At 41.7% G+C, this 12,954-nt stretch overlaps 1 protein-coding gene across 1 annotated transcript in view; it reads left to right on the top strand.

Annotated features, from left to right (window-relative positions):
• Nucleotides 1-6,781, top strand: part of GLIS1 (GLIS family zinc finger 1) — a 201,999-nt gene extending 195,218 nt beyond the window's left edge. The window contains exons 9-10 of the mRNA XM_086753693.1: nucleotides 3,323-3,490; nucleotides 6,530-6,781. Of these exons, the coding sequence (XP_086609819.1) occupies nucleotides 3,323-3,490; nucleotides 6,530-6,666 (305 nt within the window). The 3' untranslated portion in view covers nucleotides 6,667-6,781. The remainder of the gene's footprint in view (nucleotides 1-3,322; nucleotides 3,491-6,529) is intronic.
• The last annotated feature ends 6,173 nt before the right edge of the window (nucleotides 6,782-12,954 follow it).

Here is a 12,954-nt window from a genome sequence, read left to right as displayed (position 1 = left end):
GTAAACACACAGAAGAGAAGTACAAGTGTTGCTGACTGGTCTCCAGCCAGGCAGCGAACTGTCTGGTTTACAATCCCTGCATCAGGGATAAAGCAGGTACTAACGCTGTAATCTTCTCAGTGCTCTTGTCGATGCAGAAGAGCTGTCTTGAGTCTCACCTCTTTCTCATCTGTTGCAATTGCAGAAGCTGTTGGGAGTCTCTTTCTTTCTCTTTCACGTTTGATCCTCAAGGAAGCAGCTACCTGCCTTTTAGTCCACTCCTCCCTTAGCCATCCCTGTGCCTTTTCCCACACACACAGAATGCCTTCCATAAAGCCTCTGTCCCTTTATTACAGGGTCCCACTGTCTTCATTTCTGTGAAGCTAATGAAAAATGAAGTAAGCTTCATTTAGTGTCATGGGTTGTTCTACCTGACCAGTGTTCCTGCTGCAACCTTTCCCTTCTCTACTCCATCGTTTTTTTTTTCAGTTTGCTACCTGTATTTATCACATCTGCAAGCACATTGGAACAGGAATGGTGTATTTCCCTGTATTTTCTTTGGGAAGCACTTAGCAAAAATTTGGTCCTAGTGAATACAACAGTGCAAAACCACCAATATTTTCCTACGTTATGTCTCTTCATTGGTTAGTTCCAGAAACACTTTTTGCGCTGCCTTATCAGATTACCACACAGTGATGCTGAGGGATAGATACTGCAATCCAAAGGAGAATTTGATTGCTTATGGCAGTTCTTTTCCAGACTTCTGATTCTGAGGCAGTTCTCTGCCTCAGGTATTTTTTCCTGAGCAGCTAGACAGTGTAACTTAAAACGCTTCAAAAGAAACCTTTACCCGTAGGTCTTGAGAAAACTCTGGATCCAACTAGTTTCAATCCAGTTCTGTCATGCTTGGCTGTTCTCTGATTTTCTAAGCCACTGTGCCAGCCCTGTAGATCATAAAGATATTTAATTGATTTAACAAAGGCAAGCCTGGGAGCGTGACGAAGGGCAGCAATTACACAGACAGAGAAAATACACGTCATGCCTTCCCTAGAAGTGATGTGTATAGCAGACATTCTGGAAAAGGTTCCATTTTTTCTCTAGCAATGCATAATCTCTGCAACCACTTATACCTCATCTGAAGCCAAGCGTCTCATTTTTTTTCACTGCTCATCTCAGAAGGATATATTTTTAGAAGGCTTTCAGCAGGGAGTTCATGTTTTGTAAACTGAAAAGTCAGGATAATTATCAAAAGCCAATCAATAAAGCACTGTACCTAAAACCACATCAAAAGATGGCTTTGTGACCTCTCATAAGAGCTCTTTGGGTTTTTGAGCCAAACTCTCCAGGCAGTAAATAGAGGTGGCTGTCTATTTATTCCAAGCAAGGACATGCATCATTTAATGCTCAGCTTTCCAAATTTCTGTGCTGCCTTCTACATAGCAAGCAAATATGAACAGCTTTGGTACAGTGTGCATAGTGTCTTTATCTAATATAGTCATCCATTAGTACTTCACCAATCATGGATATCAACAATTTAGGTATTTTGTGGTGGAGGATCGTAGGTTCTCAAGAAATGAATCATCTAATCCTTGCGGATTTTGCCAAAACACATATTAAACTGTGAAACTTCAGAGCAAATCTTTCACCACTTGATGAGTTCATTGCATTTCTACTAAAGAATTGCCTCACTCAGCCTTATTTATTACCACCTTAGAAAACATGACCACAATGAACAGACAGAACCTGAGCTTTGCCTGATACTATCTACGTGGTCAAACTTTATTAGTAAAGGAAAAATGCAGAAAAAGACAGATCCTTTCTAACAGGAAAAAGCTTACACACTGCATAATTTGTACGGGACAAATTCCGCCCTGTACAGAACCCAGGCACTCTGGTGATAGGCACAGGTATTTCATTTCTAAACAAACAGGCTGAATAGCTGCACGACAGGCCCAGCAAGTCCAGTCTTCCACTGGTGAGTGGAGCTGTGCTGACTCCTATCAGCTGAGGATCTGGTTGTGCCTGTGTTTGACTGACCTACCCGGAGCTTTTGCAGTAGTTCCTTAGGAAATGTTTCAGTCTGAGTAAGACTGAGGGAAGAAAGACAACAGCTCCTTATTTTTTCTGGCTATCAGACGAAAATGCTGATGGCACACTCTAATAAACTTGAAGCCTGACTTGGTTGACTTCAGTCGCACATAAGAGAAGGAGCATCATTTCAGAAGGGACTTTCAGAGAAGGCAGGAAAAGGGATAGTTAATATGGATGTGCAACTGGTGTGCCTTGCACCTGGAATCAGGAAGAGGTTACTGAGGCAGGAGGAAGGAAGAGAATTAAATCAGACCATGGTTGGTGTAAATCTTGTGGCACGCTTTGAGGTCATCCTTATGAGAGCAAATAACATTTTGTTTTAGGATGTTGGCACAAACTTGTAAGCTGTAAAATTCCTTCCTCAGCACTCTGTTTGTCCTTTACGGTTAAATATCTTTTTTTTTTGTCGCGTACAACTCATTTACAGCTTCTGCTGGCAGACACCAAACTGCTGGACCACTGGTAATATGAGATTTCTAAAAACCCAGGAGATAAGAAATGTAGGGCATGTGGGGGACAAAAGTCAAACGTGCCTCAAGCAGAATGACCAAGGCAGCCAGAGACCATACAGATTTATCTCGGCACTTTTCAGAAGCAGGAAGAGGCTCTAGCTGAATTCAAACTCTTCACCTGACGTCCATCTGGAGTCAGTGCTGCACCTCTCAATCAAGTTAACTTGCAGTCTGTGTCCCTCTGTGCTCGGTGAAAGGGGTTTCATTTGAAACAAGAGCAGTCAGAGACAGGAGAAGTTTAAGGTACTCCTAAAGGTGTTTCAAATAAATAGCGCTGTCTCCAGCAGTGCATAACCGCTCTGGATGGGAAAAGACTTTACTTGACTGAAAACGAAGCAGTGCTATTCATTTAAATATTGCATTATTGTATTTAAATTAAAAGTAATTCATTACAGACACATTCCCTTAGGAGCTGAGCATCCTGGACTTGATCCAGTGGAGTACTTACTGCTTAGCTTTGAACACAAGTGGGCTGTTGACTGCGTTCAGGTGATCTATTGCTTGAAATGAAGCACATCCTTGAGATTTTTGCTTGATGGGGATCGCAGTCCACAGCACCTTGTGGGACCGAGTCTGACGTAGCTTTTATATTATTACGCCTTATAGAATAGCATGATCATTTTTCCATAGCTAAAACTGAGGAACTAAAACCCCCCACAACAGTAATGAAATACTGTGACAGAAATGGAGCTAATACCGTTGCAGTAGTGTTAAAATGTGTGTGCAATATCTGTTTTCAGGTTACCAAGGCAGCTTTCACTCAATACAAAACTATTTCCACTATGGAGACTGCTACAGAACAATGGACCAGTCTGTCACCAGTGATGTACTAACAGGGGAATCCCATTGCTTTAATCCTCTGAGACAGAATGGCTATCACATACTCAATGCACCTTTAGCTTCAACAGGTAATTTACTCTGCCTATAAAGAATTATCCATATGATATTTTTAGCAGGAGGGGAAAAGAATACATGGGGGGTTGGACTAGATGACCTTTAAATGTCCCTTCCAACCCAAACTATTCTATGATTCTATGATTTTAAAGTCAATGTTATTACAAAAAATTGTTTGCATAAAAAACTCAGTCACTGAAATTCATTGGTATCTATAAAAATCCCAGAAGGCACGCAAGTTTGTTTTCTCTGATCCTCCTGTATTTGACTGATGGACAAATTCTCCTTTGGTTCTGCTGGATGTGATAGGCAACACACACCTTCAGGAGAGCTGACAAACAAGACACTTGTCACATTTCTTGTGTGAGCTGTTCATTGCACATCTCTTCAGGTATGCTCGGGCAGGCTTTTCTCATCAGATCAAAGTTAAGAAGATAGTTGACACAGCACTGAAAGAAACAGCAGCAGCAGGGGCTTCCTGTCCGTGTAAGAATAAAAGGATGGCTTTGTTTTGCAATACTGACCTTTACCAAATGGAAAGGCACTGCTTTGATAAATTCAGCTAAAATATTAGTTCCTTTTTGTTCAGGAGGTCCTTTGTGTCTGTGCTGTTGCACAATCATGGCAGTGGTATTTTCCCATTTAGCTACATATTTGTATAATGTAAAATGTGCAACAAGTTATTATTGCTAGATTACTATAATACTTCAATATTTAAGCATTAATTTTTATAAAGTATTTTTTCTACTTTTAAAACTGCAGTTAAGAATTGACAAAATTACTGACATCAAACAAAATGTGATTATTGCAATCGTTATTTACATATCTCCAGGAAATTTTCTTCATGTCTGAATTCAGGAGGGCATCTTGGTTAAAGACAGTACTGAAAACATATGTTTAAATGCTTTTTGAAATGGGGCCTGAGTCAGACCACAAAATTAAAGTTGACTTTCCTGTTTGTTTTGTATTAAAGGAGACTCTGTTCAGAGAGAGCGTGCATGCATTTGTCTGGTGTTGCATACTAGAAAGTGTATGCATCAGTAACGAACACAAGGGAAAAATTTAAGACAAAGTTTCAACTTCAACTTTGAATTCTTTTGTGTTATTCGTAAGTTTGATGTTACTAAAACATAGTTTTTTTCATGTTAACATCAAATTTCAAGTTTAGATTGACAGCCTGCAGTATTTAAAGAACAGACTAAATAAACTTTCCAAAAGAAATTGTAGGAGCAAAGAATAATACTATGGCAAGACACCAACTTCAACAACAGTTGATTTTTCTGTCTGGGGCTAAACTATTATGAAATGTTTCTGTGTAATATTTTTGGTTTTAGAGTGGTTCTTGAGGTATGCAAATACTTAAAAGGCTGAAACATAAATATATATGAAATATATAAATCTTATCTCATCTTTTTTGTGTAAAATAGAACCATTCAGGTTTGCAAGATTCATCAAGGCATGCATTAATTTTTTTTTAGGCTTTTATAGCACCATTAATATTAAATGGGATCCCATCTCACAGGAGTGCCAAATGTGACTGGCAAACAGCTGTTCCATGAATCACATTAACAGTCAATAAATTTTTATTTTCTGTTCAGGACTTGGGATAGTTTACTCGATCTGGAATCTAAAAATGATTTCTGGGGTGTATGCTTATCTTGGGTTTTGTCCATCTGTGGTTGTGTATCCACCCTGTATACAGGCTCATCAAATAGAAATTAGCATAACATAAACACTCACAAAACTTATCAAAATACTGGTCACTCCACTTGGACTGACACAGCACAGGGCAGATAAACAGGCCAAGTTCGTCTTCCAGAGACTTTGGACATACGCTGCATGCTAGATTTCTGCAGACAGCAGAATCTGACCTGTAAACTAACAGTAAATTAATACGTCATAGGAACATGCAGAAATGTAAATAAGTAGAGAATGTGGTCTCAAATAATAAAAACATACCTAATAGTAAAATACCTATAATTAAGTTCTAAGGACTGAGCCGGCGGTTCTTTCTGAAATCAGGACTGGCTGGGCCATGGGCCAGATGGGGGGGGTCTGGCTGGTGTGAGAAGTGCAGGCACAGGGACAGATGCAGAAAGGAAAAGGGCAAGGCAAGGGGTGAACACAGCAGGGGTGAAGTACGGAAAGAGCTGGACTGCAGGAAAATGAACATGTGCCTGTGAGCCCTGACTGGCCAGTTGCAAAAGCAAGTTAGAGTGGGGCATAATAGGAAATTTTCAGGTCCTTTGGGGTAGGCAGTAAACTTTTGTTTTGAATTCCCTGGTACTTCAGCTGTCACAACATCTGGTAGCAGGCAAACCTGGTCCTTTCCACAGGGATGCACAGCTCAGGGAGGCTTGTAACAGCTGTGGAAGTTTTGCATTATAAAGGAGAAGGGCAGGGACATTCTTCCTCACCATAGTGGCCCTACTGGCCTAACAAGCACCAGCCAACTCGGCCAGGTGAGGAGCCAGCAGCATGATGGGCTTTGGTGGGCTGAGGACAATGTGGTGCACACGCAGCTCCTTCCATACGTGCTGTGAGCCTGACCTGACCCAGACGTGCTTCCGCAGACCTCACTTCTGTAGTATGTGGGTATCCAGTAAAGTAAGATCCAGATTTCTTCTGGATCTTAAGAGCAACTGGGAGACACATGGAACCTTTTTCCTAAGTGCCATTAAAAGGAAAAACACACAAAACAAGAGGACTGCATCACTTTCAGTGCACACTCACTAGGATCCTTGCCCACTCATTGTTTTGACATCCTCTTCAGATAATGACTATAAAGTCCCAAGAGAGTCATACGCTGATACTTGCACTCCACTTGCAAATGGGTAGCTTTCCGCAGAAATGAATGGGAGCTTCATCTACTATGACACAAATGCCCATGGAGATTAGTTTGTGTATCTCCTGGGTAAGGCTTTGATGGTAAACCCTATTGTCTTTTCATTAACACTGTGCTGTACTGTGTAATCCCAGGCCTCAAACCGTGCTTCCTTCCTTATAAGTACTGTGGTGCTAACGCATGTCCATACAACTTGTCACGCTTTCAGGCTATGATGCAATCTCTGAAGCACAATGTGTATCTGAAGACATGGTCTCCAACGGAAACGATGAAAATGGCTTCTTCCAAAATGGCGCCTTTGACCACTGCTTGAATCAGATTCCCTCCATCTATACAGACACCTAAGAGCGGTGCTGACCTTGTTTCCTTTACTATACCTATAACTGTGTATGTAATAACAAAGGTGATGTTCAAGTACTTTTATTTAGTCTGTATCCCTATATGTGCTCATTTAAATAAACACCTCACATTTACCGAACCATTTTATACATGAATAGTCTGTATAAGGCAATATTGGAATCTGTTCCTTTGCTGTGGCACTTTGAAATTCATGCTTTAAGGGAATGAGGAGCATTTCAAGCAGTTTGTTTTGTAAGTTCTCTCCATAAAGTGTAAATGTAAGTTATATAATAAACTTGTAAAGAAGGGTTTTTTTTTTTTTCCTGAAAAGTATTTTTCAATTTGAGAATATTGTTCCCTTTAATCAGTTTTCATTTAACTCATTGGTCAATTCTTCTTTTTTTTCCTTTTTTTTTTTAACTAAAAGGATTTTTTTAATCACAGACCTCATGTATATAAAGATCTTCATTTGCTTGGCTGGTTTTATATTTTCAGTTTTACAAGAAAGCATTAAAAACTGGAAACAAGTGTACTGTCATTTCTTAGCATCATTGGTCTGCCTGCTAAATCCTAATATGACATTTCTGAAATGCCCGAGAGTGATTTAAACAAAGCAGTGACACTTCAGTAACTGTGAAATTAAAGCAGCTTAAGAAGCTGCTGACATGAAGAAAATCAAAGGGCCTGCAGACTTTCAGTGAAAGGACCAGAAGCCTTCCAGGGCGGGATGGCACCATGGGCTGGCTTCCTGGCACTGTGTGCTGGTTGGCTTTTTGTCTCCACAAGTAAATGTATGGGCTCATCCCATCTGAGATCAGTGGCACGTTCACACTCCACGAACACTTAAGCATGGAGCAGATCGCCTGGTTTATTCATTCACAATTTCCACAGCCACTCTGAACTCTCCACTTCAGGCACACGCTGAAGAGAGCAGGACATATTTGGCGGACTTTCCTCCATCCAAAACACTTGTAATCAGTGGCTTCCAGCAAAACAGAGGTCACCTGCAGTAGCTGGCCCCCTGTCCCTGAGAAGCAGGTGTCCTGCAAGAGGACAGGCACTCCAAGTGTGTGCCAATGCAGGCATGTTAGACGTGAGCTCTTGAAAACGTCCCATGGTGGTTTGGGAGAACAATAAGGAAAAAGTAACTAAAAAAATATTTTTTAAATTGTTCTTGTTTGCAAACCATTGCTAGTTGGGCTTACTAAGGCACTAGGAGTGATGTATGGTTATCTGAAAGACTTTATTCTGTCTCGTACACAAACCTCACTCTCAGGAAATGCTGCTGCGTGTGGAACCTGCTGTTCCGCAGGGGTGAGTGCAGCTCCCCAAAGTTTGGGTCAAAAGATGTGCCATGTCCCTGGACACACTTAGAGGTAGCATCAACTTTGGTCTTGTACTATAAATGGAAACAAATGACAATAAATGTCCTATGTGCCCTTGGCAGTGCCCAGCTGTGACTGGCCATGCCTCCTGCGCCCGATGCCAGAAGGCTTGAGCTTGGCCACAGGGCTGAGCGCTCGTGAAAAGGCTGAAGGACGTTTTTACAGCAGGTCCCAGAGAGAAGTCTGCAAAAAGGACAGCACGCCCACACCATTGACAAGCCCTTCCCACAGGCCAGTTCCCACACCACCACGTCTGCAGCCACGGACATGCCATGTCAAGCACGTGACAGCCCAAGGAGGCTGTCCTGTGCCCATCCAAGCCTGAGGAGCAACACCTGAAATGATGCTGAGGCCTGGAAGCTTTTCACCACCAGGCAAATCTTCACAGGCACCATTTACTACAGGACATCCAGATTGAGTATCAGTCAAGGTTTAGCAAATATCCCCTCATTTACAGCTCAAAGTTACCCAAGCTGCCATGGGGCACCATTGAAAACTCACACTGGGTTGAAATCAGTCAGCGACTGAGGACGGTACTTTCTTTTTTCCCTCTCTTTTCACCATTACCAGGATCTGCTCAGCAGCGGCTTGCCCACGCAGTGCTGTTAAGGACCTTCCCCCATGTCAGGTATGCTGGTGCCAAGCCCCATCTCGTCAGTTTTTAGGCCTGTGATTCAATTAGCTGCTCCCCAGAGGAACAGCCTAAAACAAGAAGCAGCTGCTGGAAGATTCCACCCCCTTGCCCCAAAGGACTGACAGGAAAATGTCAAGCACCTGGCTTCAGCAAAACAGTAAGTTCCACAGGAAAACAAAACAAACAAAACAACAACAACAAAAAAAAGCTAAATTCAGTGGCATGTTAAGAAAATACCACATTTTTTGCAGCTGCATAATCAGAACCCACAGAGCAGCCCCCGAGCTGAATGGGGCGATTCTTTGGCAGCATTTGCAGAAGTGGCATTACTGGTCCACAAGCCTGCGGTTCCCCTTACAGTCACAAAGTTATACAACCACAATGAATATATGTATTTTAAAGTACAATTTGGTGTCAATGTGTGAACCCAGCAGTCAAAGTACCAGGGAAAACACAGTAGCAGCATAAACCCGGAGTTCTCCAGTGCCCCAGCGACTCCGTGTATTTACATGTTTGTTGCAGCCCTACCAGGAGATGCTGCCCATACCTCTTGGCAGTTCCTAGCTTTGGCAAACACCTTGCATGGAATCAGAAGGGTATGGTGAGGGTGTCCCAAGCTTGCAGATATCCCTGGAATGGCAGCTTTCCTGGGGGACCAGGACCCTGCCCTCTGCAAAGATCTTGTCCTCAGAGGCCAGTCAACAAGCCTGTGGCTGACAGCTCCCCACGAGGTGGAGTGGGAGAGAAACCCAGACGGGGCAGCAGGGAAAACTGCTGCAAAGGAAAGCGGTGGGTTGGCAGCTGAGAAAAGACAGGGAGAAAAAGATCACAACAAAATGACACTGAAGGAGGACAACCAGCAGTCAGTCAGTCACAGTGAATGGCTTGTACTACCCTGCCCAGAAATGCATGTTCAGGTCCAACACAGCAGCTGGTGGCCCAGTCCCAGGACCCGGCAGCCCTGGAGTCTGCTCCTGCATGAGCATGGAGCACCCCGGTGCCACTGCACCTCTCCTGAGCCATGACAGCCTCTGCAAACAGGGGAACAACCCTGGATGCCATGCCGTCACAGCGGCATGTCTAGCACTGCTCTGAGGCTGATCAGGGCTAACCAAAAAGCCTACATTTCACTTCTTTCTCCAGGGCCTGGTTGCGCCTTGTTTGTGTACATGAAGGTGCCTCTGTATCCAGTTTAGCTTTCTGTCCTCAAGAAATTTGAATGAAACTTAGACATTCAGGGAGTTTTACAGTTAGTCACTAGAGAACAAGGTGCATGGGGTTATATATCCCTCCCCCGTTATAACTGGTTCCTCAAGATGTGTAGCTCTCAAGAATGCCCAGTCCCAGCTGCACACCCATTAATTGTGGCTGCCCTGCCTGGCCCAAGCAGTCCCTGGCAGCACTCACTCATCATTCCTCTCCTAGAATTAAAATGCATAAAGGCTCCAAATTGTGCTTAAGCCTACGCACGTGGCTTTGCTTCTGATCACTGCCACATTTGGCTTTTTTTTTTCCTGTTATTTATCTACTCTGATGCATCAGGTTTTTATTTTTATTTTTTGATCTCAGACATAACTGGCCTGAACTGTTTCCTAGAACATTAAACAAGGAGGCAGGTAGCTTAACAACTGCCAAACAGTAAAAACTCTAGAGCTTTTGAAGGAGGACTTTTAGAAAAAAACATATCCAAAGCTATAATGGCTAAGACAAAAATCAAAATAATTCCTGTGCTTCAATTAGTTGGAGACATTAAAAGGAAATCGTGCCTTAAGAACAAGATTAATCTAATTTCCTAAAAATTAAATAAATCTTTCTAAAAATTACATTTTTTTTTAGTTAAAAATACAAACCAACCAAACCTAAACATATTTGATCAATTACAAAAATATTTATGTCACAACAACCAGGCTGTTCAAAACCACACAATGATTCACAAAGGTCTGGGAAACTTAAGCATAGCAGCTGGAGTGATTATTTAATTCCAGAATCTGTGTGAATCAGGTTTTCTGTAAATTAAAAGGATAGTTTCAGAGAAATGCAAAGGCACTCGTTTGGGTCTCTATGGTTTGGAAAGTTATCCATAATAAAACCGTTAAAATACACAATAGCACAAGTTAATGGTTACTTGTGTGCTTGTGTACTTCATTATTTCCTTTTATTACATGTAAGTAGGGAAGTATCTCATGTAAGCTTTTCCTAAAGACACAAAGAAACCTTTCAATGGAATTTATTGCTTGGCAAGTTTCTTGTTGTGGTGCTGTAAAAACCCCGCTAACTAATACGTATAATAACTGGAGTAAGGCTTTATAATAGTAGAAAATTATTACCCTGTGGAATTAAAATGGAACTGCTGGTTCCAGTTGACTGTCAGATACTTTTTCAATCTAGGCAACAGAATTCAAATAATAAATTACAACACTACTTTATAAATAGCTACAAATCATTTCTTCAGGGAATGAAAACCCCATTTACCCCTGCGTATGTACTCTGCATGTACGCAGGATGCTTTAGGAACGACTGAAATAAGATGACCTTCAGTGGCTGATCAAGCTGGGAGAGAGAAAATGAATTTCAAGTTGACAGCGAGGCAGCTTAAAGCACTTCTTTGCATTTTCCACCAGCTGGGATGCAAGCCAAACATTCAGCAGGACCTCTACGTTTTTAATATAATAAAGCTCAAGCTTTTCACTGTGTAGGAAAAAAAAAAAAAAAGCTTGTTCTGTTGCCATTTAGTAGCTGCAGTTCTTCACAAGCTATAGAAGTAATTGTCTTATCAGTGCTATAGAGGTGCCTTTGCAGGTGAGCAAATGAGCTGTACACATGGCACATCACGACAAAATAACACTGTTGTAATGCCATAATTCTGATGTGGCAACATGGCACAGGAATTTGCAAGACCAAAGCCTCAGATGTGCAGTAGGAATGGTTACAGCCTGTGGCAGGTATCAGATACGTTCCCCTGGAAAGAACAGAGAGCCAGTGAGTACATTTTCAGATATTTTATAGCTACATACACAGCAAACAGCAGAGATAGCTGCTGCTTGTGGAAAGGCTTCCTTCCTTCTGAGATTGTCCTTTCAACTGGATACATTTTCTAAATGGTAAAAGTCCAAAAAACCAAATTCCAGAGCACATTAAGAGCATTGATTTGATACTGCAATAGATGTCAGTTACGCAAGCAGTGAAAAAAAATCCCAGTTCTTAAAACAAACAAGTATGTGAAAATAAACAGTGACTCTAAATTGAATTTAAATTGCCTAAGAGTAAAAGATTTCAATGGTTTTTGTTATGATCTTATTAAAACCTACACGAGTTTAGTTCTGTTCTCCAGTAATGTATTTGTATTAAATTAGAAGATCAGTGCAACAGAAGATTAAAAAATAGCCAGCCTATAGAATTCAATTCACTAACAGCAAAAAAAAAGCCATTGGAATACTTGCTGCTGAGATAAGCCCTCTGAGATCTGCAGTTACACTAAAAGCTCCTCTCTACTTAAATTTCAAGGTAAACTGCAAACTCTCTTAAGTTATTTGGATGTCCATGGCCCAGAGTCAGCAGAAAAAAAAAGCTGTAGATGTCTAGATTGTCATCTAGATTGTCATCTAGACAATCTATGCAAGGTTGCATATCCTGGGTCCATGGGCTGTCAGTCATTCACAGCTGCAAAACCAGTCAATCCATGATAGAGTTTGACACAGTTTCTTTAAAGCGTCTAAACGATAGACAGTCCCAATCTAGCGAAAGCCATTACAAGACTGAGCTTTCTACCTGATTTCTGCTGAAATGAAAAGAAATTTGCCCACTCCTTTGGAAAAAAAGATTTTTCTAGTGGTGGTGAAGGGGGACTCAGCCTGTCCCAGGAAGGCATTGAGGAGCCCCAGTCTCCACTGATGGCCATCAAAATTCAGACACCAAAAATCCCTCCCAGCACACCTCCTGTAACAAGGAAGGCTGAGCCTGTGGTGTGCCGGTGTCCTACATCCTTTCCTAAGCAGCCAGTGGCTGTTTCCAAAACAGAGCGTGACCCCACACAGCAATCGGCACCACCTCTCTGTGCAAAACTAGGGACCACTGGTACCTAAAGAAATCCCTCTGAATCAGAGTTTGCCCTGACTATAACCCAACGCAACACTGCTGAAGTGTAATGGGCTTAGGGATTGATTTTTTTAAAGGTGTCTGAACGGCTAAAAATGAAAAAAAAGAGCATTAAGTGGGATTTTTCAGAACTGCAATTGCTTTAATTTCATCTCAGGATATTATTTCCTTCTGAAAATC

The sequence above is a fragment of the Chlamydotis macqueenii genome, chromosome 8 (assembly GCF_036417535.1).
Source record: "Chlamydotis macqueenii isolate bChlMac1 chromosome 8, bChlMac1.mat, whole genome shotgun sequence".
Lineage (NCBI taxonomy): Eukaryota > Metazoa > Chordata > Aves > Otidiformes > Otididae > Chlamydotis > Chlamydotis macqueenii.
The sequence above is the reverse complement of the archived record's forward strand: the minus strand, read 5'-3'. Positions and strand labels throughout refer to the sequence as shown.